This window comes from Nyctibius grandis, chromosome 5, assembly GCF_013368605.1.
Source record: "Nyctibius grandis isolate bNycGra1 chromosome 5, bNycGra1.pri, whole genome shotgun sequence".
In the NCBI taxonomy this organism is placed as follows: domain Eukaryota; kingdom Metazoa; phylum Chordata; class Aves; order Nyctibiiformes; family Nyctibiidae; genus Nyctibius; species Nyctibius grandis.
The window spans coordinates 71,756,883-71,780,952 of record NC_090662.1 but is presented as its reverse complement, the minus strand read 5'-3'; the positions used below and the strand labels follow the sequence as shown (position 1 = coordinate 71,780,952).

Here is a 24,070-nt window from a genome sequence, read left to right as displayed (position 1 = left end):
GATAATGATCGTTTATGCCTAAGCACTCACTAACTTTCAGCATGGCATTTGAATGCAGTTATCCATCGTAATGAATTGCAAAGTAATTGTCATGTTGGATGATGAGTATTTTCTAACGCAAAAGGCGTTATAATTATTAAACTGTAATAATTTACTGTTGTCACTATAAAGCGTTCAGCATATGTTCCCTAAATCGAAACCTGATAATGTGGATCTTGTTCTTTTTTGTAAATGCCTTCTGGTTTCCAGACAGTCGTGAAAAGCAGCATCAAAAAGGGCAGTAAGCTAAGGGTTAGGAAATGCAGGTTTTGCTCCTCATTGTGCCATCGACTTGCTGTCAGAAAGACCTGTGTTTTTGTAAGAGGCTCAGGAGTGAATCAATTTGCTATACTGCTTGAATGTCCTTGAATGAATCTTTTGCAGAGATTCTTTCCTCTCTGTTTACTTTCTTTGATTTTTTTCATTGCAGTGCCAAAATAAGAGGATGAGGACAACTGCAGCAGTGCAGTTGGATTTCTGTGAAATTGTCTCCTTTCATTAGAGGGTTTTGCATTTTCCTTTCTTTTTTGAGATAAAACCCAGATGTGCTTAAGTAGTGGGCCTGCTTTAGGAAATAATAATTTTAAACCTGACCATTGTTATTTTAATGATCTTTTGATATTTATGTTCTTGTACAACTCTGGCTTGTTCTTTTCCCCAGCATGTTGTGTTCTGTTGTGTATTACCATCATTACTGTAATGGCCCTCATACTAGATTGAAAAGGCGATCTGTTTGCAGAAGTCCTCTTTCCCCCCACTGTCTTAAAATTAATGTTGACTGGGCAGTGCTTAATATTCTGTTCTGTTGGCAGCTGTAGTTAGTTGCAGTTGTACTATTTTAGGTGCAGAGTTTCATCTGCCTAATATGCATAGTGTATAAAATGTTAGGCCAAATGAGTTTAGACGGTCTGTTACTTAATATGTGTCAGACTTGATGGCTTGTGACAAACTATCTGGCAGTGTGTGTAGAAGCTCTGACAGATTATGTGATGATCACATACAAATTCGCAGCTGACCGATCCCTCAGTCAGCTTTCTCTTTTGATTCTATGGATGGTTTTTCTCAATTGATTTGTACTGTATGTTACTTCAGAATCTGCTTGATGATGTGGAAGAATTTCATGAGCGTGCTCAAGAAGCTATGATGGATGAGATCCCAGACTCTTCCAAGCTGCAGGAGTTGATAGACATGGGCTCTGGCCTTTATGTAGAACTTCCTGAACTGCCAAGGCTGAAGCAAGAACTGCAGCAGGCACGGTGGCTGGATGAGGTGAGGTCCACCCTCGTAGATCCCCAGAGGGTCACCCTGGATGTGATGAAGAAGCTGATTGACTCAGGTGTGGGCTTGGCACCACACCATGCTGTAGAGAAAGCCATGGCTGAGCTGCAGGAGCTGCTTACAGTCTCAGAGAGGTGGGAGGAGAAGGCCAAGGTCTGCCTGCAGGCCAGGTGAGTGTGCCTTTGCAAACTGTTCTTTTAGGTCACACACTTCAGGGATTCTCAGCCTCTGTTGAGGAATGTGGTGAAAAGTAGGGGCTTTGAAGCTGTAGTGCTTTTTTTTAACCTTCCAGCAGTTTGATTGCTCAGGAGTTGGATTTGAGGTTGTTGATGAATTGCAGAAGAGTTGATTCCCTGTCATGTTGCACAGTGGCAGGAGGCTGTGAATTGCCACTGTCTTTGCTATTCATCCCCCTCAACAAAAAACAATGAATATGCTACACAAGACAGCTTCATCGATGTTAAGTTCTGATGCTGTGCCCTTTTGAACTTGATTGTGCAAAGTCCATCAGCTTTCTCACCTCTCCTGTGACTTTGTAGCCGGTAACGCCCTCCAAGAATAGAGCCATGGTATCCTACACTGCAGTGTAGTGGTGAAGTTGCATCACCAGCCTATCAAATTTGTCTTTAGTTGACTGGCATTTTGGGAGAACGCTGGAATTGGGTTTTTCTTACTTTAGACCACGCCAAAGTATGATGGCTCTGGAGGGCATCGTGAATGAAGCAAAGAACATCCCTGCTTACCTGCCCAATGTGCTGGCACTGAAAGAAGCCCTGCAGCGGGCTAGAGACTGGACAGCCAAAGTGGAGGCCATTCAGGTAGGGGTTACAGCAGGGACTGGAATCTTCTATTTGCATCCTTTTATTTAGACATGTTCTTTATTCCTAGCCCATCTGCCCACAAAGGTGACCTGAAGGGAGACCTTACTATAGCTGTTAAATGTGCTTACTGTAGCTCGTGTGCTTGAATTTTTTTTTTTTTGTGCTGTTCTTTCCCCATTGCCTATCCAATTTCTATTTCCCTTCCTTTTATGCATTTCATGGGGGGATGTAAAAGCTGGCAAATTCATTATGATACAAATGTAACTCTTGAAGGGCCTTACTTGGTATTGAAATTGTTCTGCATACTGTCACTGGAAATACTTAGCTGCAGCAGAAGATGTTATGCTCACAGGTTTTCAGTTTTGGAGTTGGCCATAGAAATGGGGTTGTTTGTTTGTTTGTTTGTTTGTTTCTCCTCAAAATGGTGTAAGATTTAATGGTACTGATGGCTGCAGTTTTCTATCTGAAATAGATGAAATTATGACATTGTTAATTCAGTAGTTCCCCCTTCTATTGCCGTACCCACATAAATTGATCCTGATTCTAGGGGAACCTGCTTTGGCAGGGGGTTGGACTAGATGATCTCCAGAGGTCCCTTCCAACCCTAACCATTCTGTGAAAGGGACACGGCTTCTGTGATATTTCTAGGTGTTGGTTTCTGGATTACAAACTGTTGTTCTTGTATCAAGTGTTCATTGGGAACTGAAGTGAGAATCCCGATTGATTACACATCAGTCCCTGTACAACTCTCAGATATTATAGCTTGCTGTTAAGCAGACAGCGTTTAAGACAACCATCTAGAAATGAAATGTTGTCTTATTGTCTTACTTCATAAGCCAGCTGGCCGTGTCAGAATGGCTGTTAAAATAAAAACTGTATGAGAGAGTTTTCAAAATATCAGTAAGAGTGAAACCCTGCCCTCCTTTCCTATGGAACTCTGTTTTAGTCAGGGACAAAATAATGTATGGCTTGAAATTAAGCTGGCCACTGATATAATGGTGGAGTTGTTGGCTTAGAAAAATTTCTTTTACCCCAGAATGGGAGCAACTATGCCTACCTGGAGCAACTGGAGAGCTTGTCTGCTAAAGGCCGCCCAATACCGGTGCGTCTTGATGCCCTGCCACAGCTGGAGTCACAGGTAGCTGCAGCACGTGCCTGGAGAGAGCGCACAGGAAGGACCTTCCTGAAGAAGAACTCAAGCTACAGTCTGTTACAGGTGAGCAACAGACGCTTCTGTGTCAGCCTTCAGAAACTGATCTCGATGACCTTCTGCGATCTGGAGGGAACAGCTGCTTCAATTACAGTAGACTTCCGTTCTTTTTGAAAACAGAATATAATAAAAAACAACTTCTGTTCTCAGGTGAAAATAATAAAAAAAGGGAAAAAGTCTGTTTGGCTAGTCTTGTTTTACGTATAGACAATCTCAGCTGTTACTTTTGAAGAAACAGATTAAAACTCTCCTTTTTGGGAGGAAAAGAAAAGGATTTATCTTTTTGTGCAATTATAGAAATGTAGGCCTGAAGTGGACACAGAAGCTGTCTTTAACTGATGAATGTTTTCTCTTGTTCCGCTGCGTAAATTCTAAGAAAATGGATATTTTATAAGCTGTTATTGTCAGCTACTGTTTATTTCGCTGCAATGAATGTAGTCACTGTCTGTTTTAGTAAAAATCATTCATGTGTTTGAAGATTTATCATATCTACCTAACAGGCTTCTCTTTTCTAGGGAAATCAATTTCAGTTTTTGCAACACTTTCTTGTAGGCTGTATTTTTCATACCTTACCTTATTGCTGTTCTCTGCGGTTTGTCTTCACTTTTAGTGTGGGGTCCAAAACCAGACAGAATCCTCTCACTATGGCTTCCCTAGTGCCATGTGAAGTGCAATAATTACTTCTTGTGTCTCAAAGGGGGGATACTGCTGTTTAATGTTTCCCAGTGGGATCTGCCCCTATTGCCACAACATCACAGTGATTTCTGTTCAGCTTATGATGCACTCTAGGTCCCAGTTTTTTTCTCTGTATTCTTCTACCTAACTGGTTATTTAATACGTTCTGGTTTTGCATTTGTCTGTTCTCCTAAATGTATCAATTTGAACTTTCCTACATTGAATTTAATTTGCTAGATTTTATATTTAAGTATGTCTTCCAACTAATCAAGATTACTTAAAATTTAGTTCTTGTCCTTAAAAGTGCTTTGCAGCCTCTCATGTTTGATATTAAAAGGCTTATAGCATATTCTTTAGCTTTGTTTCGGCCACCAAATTGTTGACATAAGTATGAAATCGTGGCAGATCTTTAAGACTTGCAATTGATGAAGGTGCTTGAAGTGAATGTTAAACTACTGGTATCTACCTGCATACAGTGTTTCAGTTAGCTTTATGGGTGATAACTTAATCTGAATAGATTTTGTAATTTAATCATGAAAACAGTGGCTTTCAAGTTGACCTGCCACATCACTGTGGTGCTGATTACATTCATATTCCATACATATGAAATACTTTTATCCTTTTCTGTTTATTTCTTCTTTTCCTAGCGTTAATTGACAGATGGCAAAGTTGTTAGGTTGCTGAGTATTTTTTTTCTCTCTGGTGACTCTGTTGCTATTCGTTTATTAGATATTCCTTTATATGTCCCTGAAATAATAACATTGATTAGAACTTTTTTCAGTTCTTGGCATCCTTGGCTATGACAGTCTGTTTTCTTGGTGGTTACAGGTTCTGAGCCCTCGGACTGATATTGGTGTTTATGGGAGCAGTAAGAATAGGCGGAAGAGGGCAAAGGAGTTGATGGAGAAGGAAAAGGAGAAAGATCTTGACTTGGAATCCCTAAGTGAACTGGAGGATGGGCTGGAGGAGGCCAGGGACGCTGCAGCTGTGGTAAGGAGCAATGAAAGCTAGTGTCTGTTGATATGTGGGTTTAATTTGTCTCCAGTCTGTGTAGAGATCTTATGGAAGAACTGATAAATTAATCTTACTGAAACAAATATCTCATAATAATGAAGTTTGACACAAGAATATAGTTCAGCTTTAATTACGGGGAAAGTAGAGGGAAGCGCAGTTCAGAGTGTAAGTGCTGGTATTTAATATGTATTGGGCTATGTGTAAGACTTAAATGCTCTTGGGTTAATATCTGTGGCTGCTCATCTAATATTATTAACATTTATTGAAATGCCATCAAAGTAATGTGGAATGAGGCGCAGCTCTACCTTAAACAGTACCAAGACATACTTGGTTAGCTCGATTTTGAGGGCAGCCTGTAAGTGGTTGGTCATAGAAACTGGGCTGGAGGGAATTGTTGGGAGGATATTGGTGCAGCTTACCAGAAGAATTTGCTGTCGTCTGGCTGCCCTTTCTCCGGGAACAAAGGAAATATATGCAGGCTCATTAATGTGGCTTATACACAGTCTGTTTTACCTTAGTATACTTTGTTATAGTTACTTGAATGGAGACACTTGAGGGAAATGCAAGTTGCTTCAGGAAGATACATGGTCACTTGATACTCCTGATGCTGAGTCAACATTGAAACAATGCTCAGCTGGATTGTCTCAGTAGACGGAAGTGATTCTGACTTCTTTCCTGGAGTCAAAACCTGTTCTTCTGGTGGCCTTATGACAGATTTAATTATGAACTTCAGAAACTGTGTAGATATGGCAAAGGTTATCTAAACTTTACAGGGAATCTCTGTCAGAGGGACTCGGGGGAGTAATGAGTAATTGAGGAGGAGGTATTTTAGATAAAGTTTTAATTAGGTGATTCAATTCCTAAATTTTGGGCTAGTTTAACTAGGAAGATGTCTTGATATGTTTTTTATTTTTTTTCTTTTCTGACATTACTAATAAAATCTAATCTCCCTTAGCTGTGAAAATCATGAACTGTGTTTTGTCTTTGCTGGGTAGGTAGCTATATTCAAGGAGCGGGAACAGAAGGAGATTGAAGCCATGCATACTCTCAGAGCAGCTAACCTGGCCAAGATGACTATGGTGGATCGTATTGAAGAAGTCAAATTCTGTATCTGCCGCAAAACAGCTAGTGGATTCATGCTACAGTGTGAGCTGTGCAAAGACTGGTTTCATAGTGGCTGCGTGCCCCTTCCCAAAACAAGTTCTCAGAAGAAGGGCTCTAGTTGGCAGGCCAAAGAAGTGAAGTTTCTGTGTCCGCTTTGCATGCGTTCTCGAAGGCCACGGCTTGAGACAATACTGTCTCTGCTGGTGTCCCTGCAGAAGCTGCCTGTACGGCTGCCGGAAGGGGAAGCTTTGCAGTGCTTGACAGAACGTGCCATGAGTTGGCAGGACCGAGCGCGGCAGGCTTTGGCCACTGATGAGTTGTCCTCTGCTTTGGCTAAGCTTTCTGTGCTCAGCCAGCGAATGGTGGAGCAGGCAGCACGGGAGAAAACAGAGAAAATAATCAGTGCAGAGCTACAGAAAGCAGCAGCTAACCCAGACCTGCAGGTAGGGATGTGAATACCTTGCTCTTCATTTTGCTTGTCCTTCTTCAGTGTGTCAAAGTGCCTTCTTGGAGAAGCTTGGGGGAGAGGGGACGGCAGTTAAAAGCTGAGAATTAGATGTATCAGAATTACTTAGTTCAGTGCTCCTCAGTCGCAGGCTGTGGTTGGCTTCAGTCAGTTACGTGCTGCTCCAGGAGCAGTCAGTTGCTTTGTACTCATTGTCCATAGCAGCTGCTGAAGGTGCTTATGAGAAACATCAGTTCAGATATAACAGCTGGCTGTGGGCCTGAAGATGTGTAAAGCAGTGGCTACTTTGTCCAAATTCCATTTCCCTCTTGACAGAATCAGAGGTCTCAATATTTATAATTCCTCATGTATTGTCATTCTTAGGCATTTGGTGTCTTGTTAGCAAATTTCAGCGAGGGCTGTAAGTAAACAGTGGTACTTCTACAGCTGACCTCTTCATCTTGAAATGGAGATCAGATAATGGTGTGGTGAAGAAGTTTGTACAACCACAGGCTATAACTTGGTAGCACTGAACAGCAGTATCTATATCTTTCTAGTCACTATTATTCAAAAACATGGAAATAAAATCTAATAGAAGCTTTTCCTTGGATATTTCCCTAACTTTCTTCACAACTTGCTGTAACTAGGCTTTTCTGTGACTGTCCGGGCAGTTGTCCTCAGGCCAAAAGTACCACTGCTTTCTTTGTCACTAACTCTTTAGCTTTTTAATAGATATTTCTGGAAATTTTATTGTTCCATTCTCTTATTCCATTTTTCTTTTAGGGACACTTGACTAGTTTCCAGCAATCAGCCTTTAACAGAGTGATAGGGAGCGTGTCCTCATCCCCACGGCAGACTTTGGATTATGATGATGAAGAGACAGACTCTGATGAAGACATCAGGGAGACATATGGCTATGACATAAAGGTAGGTAATCCGGTGTGGCTTGTCTGTGTGGAATTAATACAGAACACCTGTTTTTTATTAATTCAATTTATCTCTGATTTTTTTTTTTTGTATCTTAAGCTATCTATGTACATTCGGCCCTGGCTTCTGTTGCAGAAGAGGTACTTCTTGATTTTGGCTGAATGTCTCAGTTCTGCTCTGTTGGGAAGTTCTGTAATGTTTTTATTCAAAATTTCCAAATGTCCTCGTTGAGTTTCAAAAGGTGCTTTTTAGTGCTAAGGAAAAAGATACACTTCTCAAGGGATTTATAGTTATAATACCATGGAAGATGAACATTGTCTTTGTGCCCCATTCAGAGATATCATGAATCATAAATATGAGTAAATGTCTATATGGAGAGCTCTTCCACTGTTTTTGCTACAGCAAAAAAATTAGTCTTTGAGAACTGCATGCCCTATAAGAAGTTTCCTGATGCCAGAGCTTCTTTCATGTTTTCATGCCTTTCTCTTCATTCAGCTCTCATATAAAGGAGATACATGTGTTCAATTTTGGATGTGTAGAAATATTGAGGACTAGATGTCTGGGTTGTGTTGTAAAATTAGTGTCTGGATTCAGTTCAGAAATTGTAGCTGCAGTTAAATTTTAAAAGTTTTTCCAGGTATGATTTACCACAGTGTCATATTTTTATTATTTTGTTTCTAAGCAGCTTTATGCAAAATACACACATTTATCTTAGTCCCATGTGAAATGCCAACAAGAGTACATTGCAGTTAGGTGTTACAGCTTTTAATTAAATTACTTTTCTTAAAAAAAAAAATCCAAACTGTTCTTTGCATCAGGAATCATGATAAGGCATTTCTGAAAGTTGTGGCATTTTCTGAGGCTGTGATAAAGCATATGTCAAGAAAGATGGCGTGTGCTTGTCAGGATGCTGAGGGTTTTGCAGGATTGTACTTTCATTTGTTGAATGATTCTGTTGTCATGATTTCAAAATCTGTTACTTAACCCTTTTGATTTGGATGTCCATCACTATATGTAATAGTAAAAATCTGTCGAAGCAAAGCTTGATAGGGACCAGAAATGTATTTTGTTATGTCAACTAACATGGTTGGAATAGAAGACAAGTTTTCAGGCAACCAAATTCTTCAGGTCTAAACTAGGAGCAGCAAATTTCAAAAGAAATAGCAAAGTTGCTCAGAGTTTAGTTGTATTTATACTGTTGGCTTTCATGGGTTGGGTTTTTTCAGTTTATGATCTATAAAAATTTTGCAGTGGAGTAATGTATTTTTAAAAAAAAAAGTATATAGATCATGATGCATCAGGTATGAATTTGCTCCTAGTAACTTTTTGTGGACCCTGTAGAAGTAATCCTTGGATGCCTAAGGGTCCATAGACTATATCTTGAAAACCAGAGTCTCTGACATCTGAAGTACAACAGTGGTCACAAAAATAGATGTGAAAAGGCCTGTTTATTATATTGTGCTTTTTCTAATTAAAACATGATTCTTGCCAGCAAATACTTCATTATGAGTGCAGTAGCTAGATTTGTTTTAAGATTTGTTCCAAGCAGACTGATTCACTGGTCAAATTTACTGTAAATTTTCTTCACCTTTAATTGCTTTCATTTTTGTCTTATGTATTTTTTTCTCATTCCTTTGCACCTGTGTTGCCTATGGCCACCAAATGGTGATATCTTTTTATTAATTTCCCTATTGGCACTGAATTTTCTTTAATATAGTATAATATGATATCCAGAACAAGCTATTGTAGGAGATACAACCTTTACTGTGTAGGGAGAAATGTCTTCCTCTTTCTGAATAAATTTATTCTACAGTTTCATTTGGGCAATTTAAATCTGAATTTCCCACTTCTAGTTCTGTACTGACATCACTAGTGTGCACTTCATTTCCTTTTAAACATATAACTGAAAGCCAGAGAGAGATTACCGTTCTTAAACTCCCTTTTTATGTCATGAAATGACAGTGTCTGGGTGGTACAATTTCCTGAGTTGGCCATTTTGGGACCCACACAGCTAATCTGCAGGTAAATATTGTCAATAACTGCTCTATAGCCTTTCTCTTCTTTTAAGCCAACTTCTTGGTTTTTATTGTTTTCTGAATGATTTCAGTCTTACACAGCAATCAAGTATGTTTAACCTGTTGGCCAGTTTCATCACAAAAGTGATGGGTTAGCTAAATTCTGGAAAGTGCTGTGTTGAGGAGGTTGTCCTTATTAATTTCACCTGCAGGGTTGAGTAAGAAGAGGGAGAAGGTACTATTAGGGGGCATCAGGGAATCTGCTCAGATGGGCTTGTGCCTCCTCTGGATTCTCTGCCTAATGTGAAGTCAAAGCAAGCTTTTCCCACTGCTAAAAGATTCCTAATCTCTCTTCTGTTACGGATCCACCTGCACCTGAAGTCATGCATCCCATTTCAGAGTGTGATGTATCTAAAGTCAAGCATCCATCCTACACAATGCATTGAGCGTATTGAGCATCTTACACAATGCGTTGAGCTGAGTGCAAGCCAATGCCATCGTTAGTCTGTTCATGGAAATATTCACAACAGTCTTAAGTATTACAGCCTTTTTCCTTTCAGTGTTTGGTCCTATCTTAAAATGGTTCAAGACTACCATAGAAGTCCTGATCCCAGAGCAAAGTTTGATTGTTTGCCATTATGTTGATATTTGTTGCTCTGCTGGAACGCTGTGGGTTTTTTCCTCACCTGTAAGACCTTTAGTTGTTTCTTTCTGTAGTAACCATTATTTACTCAACATACCCCTACTTTACTAAAGATGCCCGTCTTCATGGTCTTGCAGTCAAATTTTTCAAGCAAAAAAAATTATGTAGGTTAAGAGTAAGCCTCTTTTCGTTATATTGACTTCTGAGGACCATACTTGAGGGACTGCTGAATGAGGAAACTTGTCAAGTGTTTCTCATGCACTGACTATAAATCTGTTGACCTATCTCTGTAGTTGCTATGTTCATCCACTAGTTAAGTAGGGATGTAACTTTGTTTTGCACATGGTCTTGGTGTCTCTGGGGTGATTCAAAGTAGGATTTTAGGAACAGCAGACCGGTCAATCTTAGTAGAATTTACTTTGAAGTAGGTATTTTCTGGATCCAGATGTTGCATGTTTTCTGTGGGTCTTTTTCAGGACAATGCCAGTGTAAAATCTTCTAGCAGCTTGGAGCCCAATTTGTTTTGTGATGAGGAAATCCCCATTAAATCGGAGGAAGTGGTGACACACATGTGGACTGCTCCCTCCTTCTGTGCTGAACACGCATATTCGTCTGCTTCTAAAAGCTGCTCTCAAGGTATTTGCTTTTGTATACATTGCGATAAAATGGACAGATAGCTGGGATGAGCAGTCAGTAAGGAGGGGAACTTCTCTGTTACCTGTGCTAGTTGTAGAGGTTATGTTGTCTGTAGAAGGTACAGTAGAGTTACATTGCAGTTAGTTTCCTTATGCCTGATACATAAACCTGTGTCAATGTTTTTTGCTCGGGATTGTCTCCTTCCTTAGATTGTTGTAAAAAGTATGTAATCTCTTTTGCTTTTGATCTCTTCCTTTTGTCCTTATATGTCTTGCCTCCTGTCTGAAAGGTTCTAGCACTCCAAGGAAGCAGCCTCGGAAGAGTCCGCTGGTACCTCGCAGTTTAGAGCCGCCTGTATTGGAGCTGTCACCTGGAGCAAAAGCTCAGCTAGAAGACCTAATGATGGTAGGAGATCTGCTAGAGGTATCACTGGATGAGACTCAGCACATATGGCGGATTTTACAGGCTACTCATCCACCCTCTGAGGACAGGTTCCTTCATGTCATGGAGGTATGGAACTTGAAGAAATATTCTGGTATGGAAAAAAAATCCACCGCAATATTTTGGTGGGGGTTTTTTTTAAATATAATCTTGGGTAGTTGAGTGCTTAGTTACTTGAGACGTTTGGATTTCAACTGGGGAGTAGTAGATTCCAGAAAATAACATAATAAGAGATCCAAAAATTCAGTTCTTGGTCACTCATGCTGTAGCACTGTCCTCCACAATTAACCATATTTAGAACAGTTCTCTCAGGCAGTTCCATATGCAAACCTTATTTTAGAAAATATAAGGTTATGGAAGGAAATGCTGTTCTTCATTATGCTTGGAATCAGAACTGACCTGCAAAAGAATTACAAGAAACATTTAGGAAGATGGAAAGTCTACACTTAGCGTGTATAACTTGATACTTGTATGTTGCTGAACTTTTGTTATTACTGGGGGAAAACACTGGTTTTTTTTTTTTAACAAAACATGGTTTGATAATGCAGATAAGATTCCTATTCTTCCTCAGAATAACATAGACATAGCAATTTTTTTATTAATATACTGTGAAGATGTGCTGATCACTTTGCTCAGCTGACAATGAATGAGGCAGGTTTTTCTTCTGATTCTGAGGTGTAGTCCAAATCACTTAGCCTCATTGTGATGGGTCTGCTTTAAAATGACGATCAAGGGAACCCCCATCTGTGTCGGGCCCTGACTCTGACTGAGAAGGGCCCTCACCTGGGTCACGTGATGGCTCTGCCTTAGAAGGCTCTGAGTCATCATCCTCCTCTTCACGAGCTGATTTCTTTCGGTATTTCTTCCTGGTTACAGGAGCAATTGGTACAGATTCGTTAGATGCTGGGGTCTGAGTAGATGCAGTGGCTGTCGTGGGAGTGCTGAGACTCGTTAGAGTCTGAGTAGCTGCAGTGGCCGTCTTGGGGGGTGTAGCAGCTGTGGTGCAGGCTGCCGAGGTTTCAGTGGATTTAGTGGCTGTAGCGGCAGCACACGCTGTAGGATCTGAGGTGGCTGCACAACATCTACAACTGTCCCTGCACCGATATTTAATCTTATCCCACATCAGAAACACATTCAGGACAACCGAAAATAAAAACATGCCACCTAGACAGCACCATCCTAATTTTGCAAAATCTAGTGGAATCAGCTTGGCAGAAAAGGAGAAGGTACTATTTCCTGAAGTAAAACTGGAAGTGTAATCATTAACAGAATCAGCTAAAGGATACCTGGAGCGTGCAGATGAAGTCGCTGCTACTGATTCGCGATTAAAACTGCCCATCGTGTTATAGAGATAAGAGATCGGAATAGTAACTGCCCCGTTTATCACAGCATAAATCAGTATCAAACCCCATACCAAAACAATACATTTTGACCAGCGCCCACTGCTAAACTGCATGTAAACATTCATAAGAAGCAAACAATAACACAGTGCCCACGGCAGGTAAGGCATCATTGCAATACTCAACTGTGAAAGAAACTCTATAAAAAGACGAGATAACACAGTATTCAAAAATGACATCAGCATCTTCACTATCTGTTTTAATTTCCAACCCCTCGTAAATCTCAAAGGAAGAAATCTGATACTCTCTCAGCTGAGCTCTCCGGGTCTCCTCCCGCCGGAGCCAGGATTTGACTTATCAGAGCAACCTGTTGGAGCTTCTCTCGTGCCCCACGTTGGGCGCCAATAAGTCTGTCACGGTTTAAAGCTGGGCTGGCTATTAAACCTGCAGCAGACGCTCTCTGTTAACCCTCCCCCCCCCACCCGAAGGGAAAGGGAAAAGGGAGAGAGACTTACGGGTTGGAAAGTTAAAACAGTTTTAATAAACTATAATAATGAAAAAGAGTATAATAATAATATTGGAATAATCAAATATATACAAATATATATACAAAACCAAGATCGAGCTCCCCCGATGTCGGCAGCGTCACCACCGGCACTGCAGGGCAGGCTCCGGGAAGGCCCAGGCTGGGCCTAGCGACGGTCGAGAGCTGGATTCAGGGATGCACAGATCGGGATCGGGGGCAGCAGGAAAAACAGTCGGAGTCCTCCTTGGACACCGGCCATAGCAGAAAAGAGCAAGAGCGAGACCCTCGTGATCCCCCCGCTTTATACCGAGAATGACGTGTATGGGATGGAATACCCTCGTTGGTCAATTTTGGGTTACCTGCCCTGTCTGCTCCCCCCTGCAGCTGCGACCCCCCCTTCGGCTCTTCACTCATAAGCAGTGAGGAATTCAGCAGTGACCTTGGTTTCTCTAAGACTAAGTACAGCAAGAGCCTTACTGCACAACATCCCTACCGGTGCCTCAGCGATAACTACAAACTTCGAGCGTTATCAGTCCTGGAAGCAGACACTGTCTGCAAAAACATGCAGTTAGTTTCAGAAAGTGCAGTTACGTAGAGGAGACTTAGCTGAAAGTAAAAATCGCTGAAAGGAAAATCGGCCTGGTTTAGGCCAAACCAGGACACTCATTCATGCAGTGGGTAAGGGATGTGTGCTGGAAGAGAAGGTGAACTCTAGTGTTGAGGAGCTGTACTGGAACCAATCCTTCATCGTCTGTCAGCTGAAGTTAGGGGTCAGTTTGACCATGTGTAGTTATGGAGTGTATGATTGCTCTTTGGGTTACTGAACTATACCGGAAATATATATGGAAGATGGTTCGTTCTTGACTTTTTGGTAGCGTACGGTAATGTAAGATGGAAGGTTACATGCTGTGAACAGTGAGGTTAAATGAGCATATGTCCTGGTTTTGGCTGGGATAGAGCTGATTTTCTTCTTAGTAGCTAGAATAGCGTTGTGTTTTGGATTTAGTATGGGATTTTGATACAAGAAGAATGTTAATATAATAACATTGTTCTAATAATACAATATGCTGATGTTATTAGTTGTTACTGAGAAATCAAGGACTTTTCAACTTCCCGTGCTTTGCTAGTGTGCAGGTGCATAAGAAGCTGGGAGGGAGCATAGCCAGAGCAATGGATCCAAATTGGCCAATGGGATATTCCACATCATGCGACATCATGCTCAGTGTATAGATGAGAGTTGGCCAGGAAATCACGCAGTCTCTCTTCTGGGATTGCGGTTTCGGGGTTTCTCTCCTCTGGGATCGCTGCCAGGGACAGGCTGGGCACTGGTCAGTGGGTGGTGAGCAGTTGCACTGTGCATCACTTGTTTGTGTATTCTGTTATTATTATCATTATTATATTTTTTCAATTATTAAATTGTGTTTATCTCAACCCATGAGTCGCTTTACCTTTACTTTTCTAATTCTCTTCCCCATTCTGCGTGGGGCAGGGGAGAGTGAGCAAGCGGCTACGTGGTATTTAGCTGCCTGTTGGGTCAAACCACGACAGCATATTAATCAGTTGTCTCATTTTCTGAGTGCCATCTGTATACAATGGATAAGTCAAAGTGTTGCCAAACTGCCGTCAGTTAGGACAGTAGTATAAAGCAGACCCTGCCTCCAAAGAAGTAGTGCTTTTTTTTGACCCAAGTACTTAGATTCATAAGCTTAATGTTCTTTTAATGTAATGGTTTTGGCATGGAATTCATTGAAGAACAGTTTGAATGTCAGCAAATAGCAATTTATAAATAGTATGCTAGACTGTTATATTAATAGTTAAGCACAGCTTTTTTGAGGAGGAGATGGGTAAGAGGGTGTGTGAGTGTTACAATATTTTCTGGTTAACCCTTATGAATACTTGTTTGACCAGAACTACTCATTTTGAATTGAATACCTTTCTATGTATATTTACATGCAAAATAGGTAGACTTTTGTAAAATAATCTGCAGAGGATTTGTTTTCGGGTGGAGTAGCTGTATTAAGTAATGTACAGTAAACAGCCTTTTACAGGTTTATAGTACGTCCTAATCTATTAATAATTATTAAGCTTAAAGTATATAGCTGGATAAACTGAAGTTGAGTCAGTCCTGTTTGTACAAAGGAGCTATACATGTGAATCTTTCAGATATAAATAGGACTTGTTGCTGTGGATGCTACCTGCAGTGACATAGTTCGCCAATTTTAAGCCTTGCTTCTGAGCTGAATCTGCTATTTAAGATTGGTTAATGATGCCAGGATATTGACAATGTGTGCCAGTTTGGAAGCTCTTTAAATAATGTATCTGTTACTCTCTTGCTTGAGTTGATGATACATTTTAAGAATTCACCAATTGTTCTTTCTTAATCTCCAGAATAGCAATTGCTTTCTCTCAAAAATAATTACAGGCAAGAGTGACCTAGGATGAAAAATAACCCAAAGCATCTAACAAATAATTGATCTTCTCAACTTCTATTAAAAACTGATGTGAGGAGTTGTAATTATTGCTATTCTGCCTCCTTACTCTTGCTGATGATTTACTTTTTCCACTGGACATTTTTGATTCATTGTACTTTGACATAGTTGATACCACTGATTATTTTTTTCTAGTATAGTGAAAATAAGTCGGGTCCCTTTTTGTTTAGAATTTGTAACCATATGTTGTTGAATAGGTTTCTTCATACCATGTCAGGGTAATGGTGGAGGTAAGTGCATCTCTCAAACCACAGGTTTGCAATATGTGGGAATTTGCATTTGAAAAAAAAAAAAAATCTCTTTTCCCCCTTTCTATGAAGGATGACAGCATGGATGAGAAACCACTGAAAATGAGAGGGAGAGACTCTTCTGAGAGAAAGCGGAAACGAAAGCTGGAGAGAGCAGAGCAGTTCTTTGGAGATATGAAGCAAAAATCTAAAGAGCTGAAAAAACTGGAAAAACCCAAGAAGAAGAAGCTAAAACTCACCATGGATAAGACAAAAGAGCTAAACAAGCTGGCAAAGAAACTGGCTAAGGAAGAGGAGCGGAAGAAGAAACGAGAGAAAGCAGTTGTCACAAAGGTGGAGCTGGCAAAGGAGAGCACAGAGAAAAAAAGAGAGAAGAAGGTTCTAGATATTCCTTCTAAGTATGACTGGTCAGGAGCAGAAGAGTCGGATGATGAGAACGCTGTATGTGCTGCGCAAAACTGCCAGAGGCCCTGCAAGGACAAAGTGAGTTTTCACTTAGTTCTCTCATAGGCAATGCCATGAAAAGTCAAAAACCCCAGTGCAATTTAATCATTAGGTTGAACAGCATGAGCAACAAAAGTGGTGTGATGGGAAATGAGAGAGGATTGAGTAGTACTTGGGTAGGTACACAAATATAGTAGATAAAACTATAGAACTCTCCTTAAAACAGGAGAAGATGGAAAATTAGAATCTGGGAAAAGGTACTCTGTCTTGGTTAGGAAGTTTAACCTCTTCAAGCTGTGTCATTTTTTGCTGGCTGTGTGCAACATGCATTGTCTGATTCAAAGGATTAATTCTTTGCCTCAGCTAGAAATGTTCCTGACTTCAGTGTGTTTCTGAGCTGAAGTGGGATGTGCGATGTTCCTAAATGAAGTAAATTTTCTGTATCTTGCATATGGTCTGTGAACAGTGATGCTGCAGGCTGAGGGATCTACAAACTGCAGTGCTTCACTTGTTGGAGATGTATGATCAGTGATTTTAGACCTGATTGGATTATTAGAAAAGAAACTTGATCTGCCTCTCTCGGTGGTACTGCCTGTCCTGATTGTCAGCTTTTAACACTGACTAATTGATGATCAAAAAATGCTTTTTTCCAAAATGTTTTTTTTTCTGCTTTTTAGAAAGAAGAAAAAAACCATTCCCAATAATAACTGTGGGTCTGACACTATACTGCACTGGCTTGCACAAGAGAGAGTAGGAACAAATACAGATACCAAGAACTTATTTCTTGTTTTGCAGAATTGAAACATGGAATTCAGGTGTTCATTTGAACATGTAAAAAGAGCAGTTAAAAAAACAGTTTTGAAGTCTTAAACTTAGACCGAGGTTAGAAATTACACTCAGTCACTCAAAAGATGATACAGTCTTTGTGCCACCGTTCTCTTCACTTCAGATAATTAGCTTATATTAGTACATTTTTACAGAAATTGAGATTGCAAGAGGGAGGAGAGCACCTTAAAGTTCGTATAATAAAGAAGGTTGTACTACATTTGTCAAACGTCCATGAATTAAACTGAGAAAAATTCCTGATTGTATAATCAGAGTTTTTAATGGAATGGCTGTCTTTCCATAAGGTTGGACTTGTTTTTGTACATTCAACAGGTGAATGCCATGCAAGTAAAAAATGGCAGATACAGGAATGTAATGACTGAAGCTGTAGCTGTTAATGTCCATTAATAGTCACTTTAAAAAATTTGTTCAGGAATAGGTTTTCTACAAACTAAAGTAAAATCTTGAGCTAATAATGTTTCTTCATTTTAGGTAGGTTGCCACTGCTGTTATTTTTCTAATATATTTTCATTTTCACATTCCCTTGTAAGGTGAAAGCAGAACTATAGCAGTAACAATTTTTATAGCTGTACCAGTGCATGCCATTAAAGTTAAGAATCTGTGTTCCTTATCCTGCAGATCTCAGTTTCTGCCCACTGACTCAAATTAACATGTACTTTTACTCAGGGAATTACAGAAATCTAATAATATATTTTTTTTTTCCTTCCTAAGTTTTAATTTACTTTTTATACCTCTTTCTAATTGTTCTATAGCAAGTTCAGCTCAAAGTTTGAAATAATTTAGCTTAAAAGTTCTGACACTTTGGAATTGCAGCCTGTGTGCATTTTTTGGCATTTGGTGGCCAGCTGTACACCCAGTATCTAGCTGGTAGAAAAGTATTAAAGCTGCTGATGTCATGTAGCTTTTTTTTTTTAGCCAAAAGCAGTAATCAAGTCTTTCTGTTTTCTGTAATTTTTAAGTTGCAAAAGCTACCATTTGATAATGCTGTCTAAGGGGATGTATATAATTTAGCATGTGTATTTGTAGACTCTCATCTATGCTGAAGTAATTGTCCCTGAGCATGCTCCTATTTTAAATGTGTCCTAGCATACCTGTCTGTCATTTGAGGAGAGCTGAGTGTCACCTTCCTTAGTAGTAGTGGTGTGTGTTTATTTTGTGATGCTCTAAAGATGCAAGAGGGGCAAGGTTTGTTGGAAGAGTGTTATTTTTTATTAAACTGAAGCATCTTGGTAAAACAAGCTCTGTAGGGCATTAATTTGTGCCAGAAAGCTTTTGTGTTCTAGGTATATCAGGTGGGTTTAATAGAAGGTATTTTCTTCACAGAAACTATGCCTATCTCTCTTTCCTTGTAATGTGCTACATATTGCTGATCTTATCTCTTGCAGGTAGACTGGGTGCAGTGTGACGGTGGCTGCGATGAGTGGTTTCATCAAATTTGTGTTGGTGTCTCTCCGGAAATGGCTGAGAATGAGGATTACATCTGTATAAACTGTGCAAAGAAGCCAATGCAGGGACCAAGTAGCCCTGCTCATGCACCACCTCCTCCTTTCTTATTGAGCTACAAACTACCAATGGAAGATCTTAAGGAGACAAGTTAGCAACTACTTGATGCCTGGAACTTGTTGGGAAATGGACCACTGAAACCCTACAGAAAAAGAGGGTTTGAAGCTAATGTAGCCACTGAGCTTCACTTCCAAGGATGTACAGACCTGCAGCAGAGTTGGTCCCTTCCTTACAGCTGGCTTCCTTCACACAATGGGGACGTCAAGGCACAGTGGTACCGACTCATCTATGCAGACATCACCTGATTAGGAGCTTCAGCCAGTGTTTTTTGACTTGAGTATTTCCATCTTTGAGTGTGGCTGTTGCTCTTAGAGACTGAGCAAACCCGAGGCTGGTAGATTAGACATTTCAGGGTGTTAGAAGTACATATTGGCAGTGGAGCTGGCCTGGAATTGGTGGGCATAGGCTGGAGCTTTTAGGCCTACCAGGTTACCCTAAGGAGGTGACTTTGGAAGTTATCTTTTGCCTCCCCATGCCAACCGGGTGAGTAGGGCAATGTCTTGGGAGAGTTAAGTTGCCTCCATATCCAGGCAGCTAACACTACACTATGAGGATGGGAGCAAGTGGATGAGTTTCTTTTAATTTCTCTTTTGTAGCTAAAGGGCAGAGGAGCTCATGATCTCAGAAATCAGCAAAAGTTCTGTTTACCAAAAAAGAAACCCAACTCTACTCCACTAGGCAAATTTTTTTCCGTAGTGGGGAACAGCTGATCTTCCTGTCCTGAGGAGGGCCAGAAAACATTGATGAAGATGTCTAGCTAGACCAGAGCTTGGGAAAAGCAGAGTGCTTCCCTTTCCACAGGGGTGCCCTCTCCTGTTCTAGGCCTTGCTTAGAATTCTGCGCTCCTGCACATTAAAGTTGTCTCACGCAGGATGGAGTTGGCAAGGAGGTACAGCACCCAGGGCACCAGCTTCTGTGATCTGTACCCAGGGATGGGAAGGAAAGAAGACAGCCCACTTACCTCAGAGGTTACACTGACATGTGCTTCTGTGAAAAGTTTCACTCACAACTATTTCCAGTATCACCAGGCTACGGGCATGGCCTCAAGCGATACCAGCAAGCAGTCTGCAGATACTGTTCGCAGCGCAAATCCCCCTCCCTGCTGGCTTTGCTGGATGTGTACCAGTGTACAATCAGCAACAGTTCTTGTTTGAAGTTGCCCCTGGCTTTGCCAGAGGACCAGAGGGCTCGGGGTCATCCTGGGTGACAGTTGTTTTAGTAAATCCATTTTTAAAGAAGGACTTGTTTTTACTTTTTTTCTAAATGTCTCAGACTACTGACTTGTTCTATAAATAGATTATTTTTCTTTGATTTTTTTATACTTACCACTGTTAACCAGCAGCACAGAGAGAGGTTCACAAAGCAAAAACCTGCCCGTGGGCTTGGGTTTTTTTACTCCATTCCTTCCTTGTAGTACAAGGAATTAGCAGTTACCTTCCCCATTCTAGCCTGACCAGCTGCCTGTGTTTAAATAGGTAAATACATTTCATGTGCTACCTTTGTGTTTGGGTTTGTTCCTATTAGTGGGGCATCTGGGCCTTAACGACTCCAGTGGATGCTGGCTTTGTGTATGTGAATGTCTGAAGCCAGCCGCTGGGCTGTCTTGTCCCCCTCTCCACTCGCTCCCTATTGTGTTTCCATTCTTCTGCAGTTCTAGGAGTGTTGTAAGTAGTATCCAGTCTTACTAGGAGCTGGATTGGGATTTAAAGAAATATTGACAAAAACAAAAGTGTTCTGTCTTGACTGTCCTGTGTCCCTTCTGTTGTTCTCTAATATTTGGAAGTTTATTTATCTGGCAGAATTATCCATCCAAAAAAAATTCAGCTCAGGTAGACGAACTTTATTAGTTTGTTTTATTTGTGCCTGCTATGTGGAAAGAGGAAGATATGCAAAAGAAAAAGAATTAAAATGGAGGGCAGAAGATACAGGGTCTTGGGAGCTTTTGAGTGCAAACTGGGCACAGACTTCTAATTCCTACTCCTTAAAATCTAATACGGTGTTAACGGCAAAATCAAGCTGTGGTTATGCATGTGGCTGAATGGGCACCCTAGCAAAGTTCAGAGTATTATTTGTTTACTTATTTATGAAGGAGTCTATGCTATAGCTAGACATACCCTGTTTTTGCCTCCAGTTACATTTTTTTTTTCCTTCTCAATGTACACTTAGTTTTGGTAAACTGGTTTAAACAGAATTTACTTTCCTTTCAAGCTTTAACTGATGGTACTACATAAATGTTTCCCTATATGGAGTGGATAGACTATCTGTCACAGATGTTTAATCGTTCCAGAAGTAGACTAGTACAAGATTTCTTAAAGAATCCCAGTGTTCTGTATTCTTTCCTGACTCCTAGAATCCGTGACACAACAGGGAAAATATGGTTAGTGTATCCTGTTAGCCACTGAGCATATCCTCTTAACCATTCCTACATTCTCTGTCGTGATAAAAATCATTGTTACATGTAATTACCATCAACTGGAAAAGAGATCTTTTAGTAAATCTGCATTGAATGTTCCTATTTCTCCGAGTAGAAGGTGTGGTGAACAATGTTAACCATAGCACTAGTTACCATGAGATGGAAACAAACTGCTATATGATGCAATGGCCAATCATTCTGCTTGTAGCAGGCATAGAAAAGAGTAAACAACAGAAAGAAATGTGCAAATAATGTACAAAAGGTCACATTTTTAGTAGCTGTTTTTCATATTATGACATGGAGAGGCTTTTTATTACACTGTCAAAAAGATGTTGCTACACTTTTTCGAGTTACAGATTTCTTATCTGCTTTCGGGTAAGGTGTTCATAAACTGAAGACCATTATTAGCTTTACATCTTATTGTTTAAGCTTATTTTTTAAGAGCATAATTCCTCTCAAAGGATTGCTGATAGTATGAACTTATGAATAAATGTTAACTTTTGGAAAAATCTGTAGATATGTAGTTAGTGGTTGAAAAACCTAAAGCTACAGCTGTGGTATTGTCTCCAGATCTTAGGGTTTTGAATTCTTATAAAAACATATGCAAAGAAGCAAGTCAAAGTTAAACTAAGGAAATAATTTTCTTATGTGTCTGCTATAGCTGTAGGAAACATCTCTCATGCTTTGGGGACAAAATCTCGGTATACACAAAATCTTAGTTCGTGTATCTAGAAAGGTAAATGTCTTAATGCTATATTCTACAGAGGATACTAGCCGCTGTTCATGTTATTTCTTTTCATGTGTCTGACACAAAAGGTCAAAGAAATGACCTGAGCTGCTGTGAGGAGCTAAAAATGGCCAGGACTTGAGTTGTGAGTATCCAAACCATGCGGTTTCAAGCCTTTTTATAAGAACCAGGGCCTGGAGTTGGGCAGCTTTACTTGCATGGAAATAAACGTCACTCCTGAACTTCAGTACCGTTACTTTTAGGAGCTATGCTTTTGACAGATGATCTGTACCTGAATGCTTGTGCAGCCCAGACTATTTGATAATGAGGGCTTAAGGTAAAATCGATGATTTTATGAAAACTGTCTTAAGGGATTGGAATACAGTCACACAGCATCAAGATAACAGACAGATGCCTGTGTGTTTTGTTAGCTGCACTGTGAAGCTTGCATTGATAATTTCACATTTTAGAATCATAGAGTAATTTAGGCTGGGGGGACTTCTGGGTCAACCTCCTGACCCAAAGCAGGGCTGACTTTGACAGTAGGTCAAGTTTTTCAGGGCTGTGTCTGATCAAGTTTTGAGTCTTTCCAGGCATGGACATTTGACAACCTCTCTGGCTTCCTGTTCCGGTTTTGTAGCATCTTCAATGCAAACTTCTATCTAATGTACAGTCAGATTCACTTGCTCTACCTTGCCTGTTGCTTCTTCAAGAGTCTGGCTCTGTATTCTCTGTAACCATCCATTAGGTAGCCAAAGACTGCAGGTCCTGCAACCTTAATTTCCAAGCTGAACAAATCCAGCTCAGCCTCCCTTGAGCCATCTCATGTGCTGCAGCCTTCTGACAATCTTGGTGGTCTTCTGCTGGACTTGCTTCAGGTTTGTGAACACCTGTTTTTGTACTGAAAATTTGACATGGTACTCCAGGTGCAGCTTACAAGTGTTTAATACAGGGGGAAAATCAGTCCTTTTAACCTGCTGGCCATGCTCTTACTATGCAGCCTGGTGTGGGCTTGGCCTTTATAGCTGCAAGGGAACACACTGCTGACTCCTATTCAATGTGTCCACCATTTGTCTCAAGTCCCTTGGTTTATTTTCTCGGGTGCAGGACTGATGAACTTAACAAATTTTCCATCAGCGCATCAGCCAGCCAAGATTCCACTGAATGGGAGGCCTCTCCTTCCATGTTTTGGGTTGTCCTGCTGCTGTCCTCCACCAACATTCAGTTTGGTGTAATCTGCAAACTTGGGTGCTTTCTATCCCACCACCCAGGTGGGTAAGACATAAAACGGTATCATCTCCAGTACCAACCCCTCAGGCACTCCACTTGCAGCCGGCCACCTGCTAGATTTCAAATTGTGGACTCCTACAGTCTGAGCACAGCAGTCCACCCTGTTTTTCACTCACACTGTAGGCTGCCCATCCACTCTGTAAGTGTGGTTTTGCTGCAAGTCAAGGTAAACATCCACTGCTCTCCCCTTATCCACAGGGCTCATCACAGAAGGCAACCAGATTGGGCTAACACTATAGTGGTGACTGTTATGGTCACCTTACCCCTCATGGTCGTGGATAGGGGTTTGAGGAGGATTTGTTCTGTAATCTTTCCAGGGACCAAGGTGAGGCTAGCTGCCCTGTAGTTGTCTGCATCCTCCTCTTTTCCTCTTAATTGAATGGGCATGATGTGCGGAATGTTCATCATGAAAATGATCCTCCATACAGACATTGTCCTAGGTTTCATTCATCATTGTAGCATGTAAGATTCAAAGAAAAAAAACCAACCTATATGAATTGCTGTTTGTAAGATATATGGAAAACTCTAAATGGCAGAACTAAGCTTCTTCAAGTTCTGCTCACACCTAAACTCCGTGTGGGCTAGTGAGCATACATCTAGGTGTAAGCCCAAGCTGATCTGGTTGAAGTCAATGTTACCGATGCATGGTCCTCTTGTACACAGTTCTTCACACTGGAAGGGAGGCATAATACGAATGAGCATGAACAGGGGCATCTGATCTAGGAGAAATTAGTCTACAGCTTTGTTCATTCAACAGTAGGCTGTTTACTAGGCCGCTCTCCAAGGGTAGCTATCACCTTTATTTTGTGTTCTTCTAGTAACGGTTACTAGAATAATCAAAACACAGACTTGTAGCAAAGTAAAGCAAAAACTACTCAGATACTCAGCAATTGCTTATCAGACACACCTTGCTGTCATTCTGGGTATGTGTTGCAT

General features: G+C 40.6%; 1 protein-coding gene across 1 annotated transcript in view; it reads left to right on the top strand.

Moving 5' to 3' along the window:
* KDM5A (lysine demethylase 5A) overlaps positions 1–21,703 on the top strand; it is a 53,744-nt gene extending 32,041 nt beyond the window's left edge. Inside the window, exons 19-28 of the mRNA XM_068400640.1 lie at positions 1,132–1,487; positions 1,997–2,135; positions 3,175–3,354; positions 4,852–5,013; positions 6,033–6,584; positions 7,370–7,513; positions 10,648–10,807; positions 11,097–11,317; positions 15,924–16,334; positions 18,527–21,703. Coding sequence (XP_068256741.1) covers positions 1,132–1,487; positions 1,997–2,135; positions 3,175–3,354; positions 4,852–5,013; positions 6,033–6,584; positions 7,370–7,513; positions 10,648–10,807; positions 11,097–11,317; positions 15,924–16,334; positions 18,527–18,739 — 2,538 coding nt within the window. The 3' untranslated portion in view covers positions 18,740–21,703. The remainder of the gene's footprint in view (positions 1–1,131; positions 1,488–1,996; positions 2,136–3,174; positions 3,355–4,851; positions 5,014–6,032; positions 6,585–7,369; positions 7,514–10,647; positions 10,808–11,096; positions 11,318–15,923; positions 16,335–18,526) is intronic.
* The last annotated feature ends 2,367 nt before the right edge of the window (positions 21,704–24,070 follow it).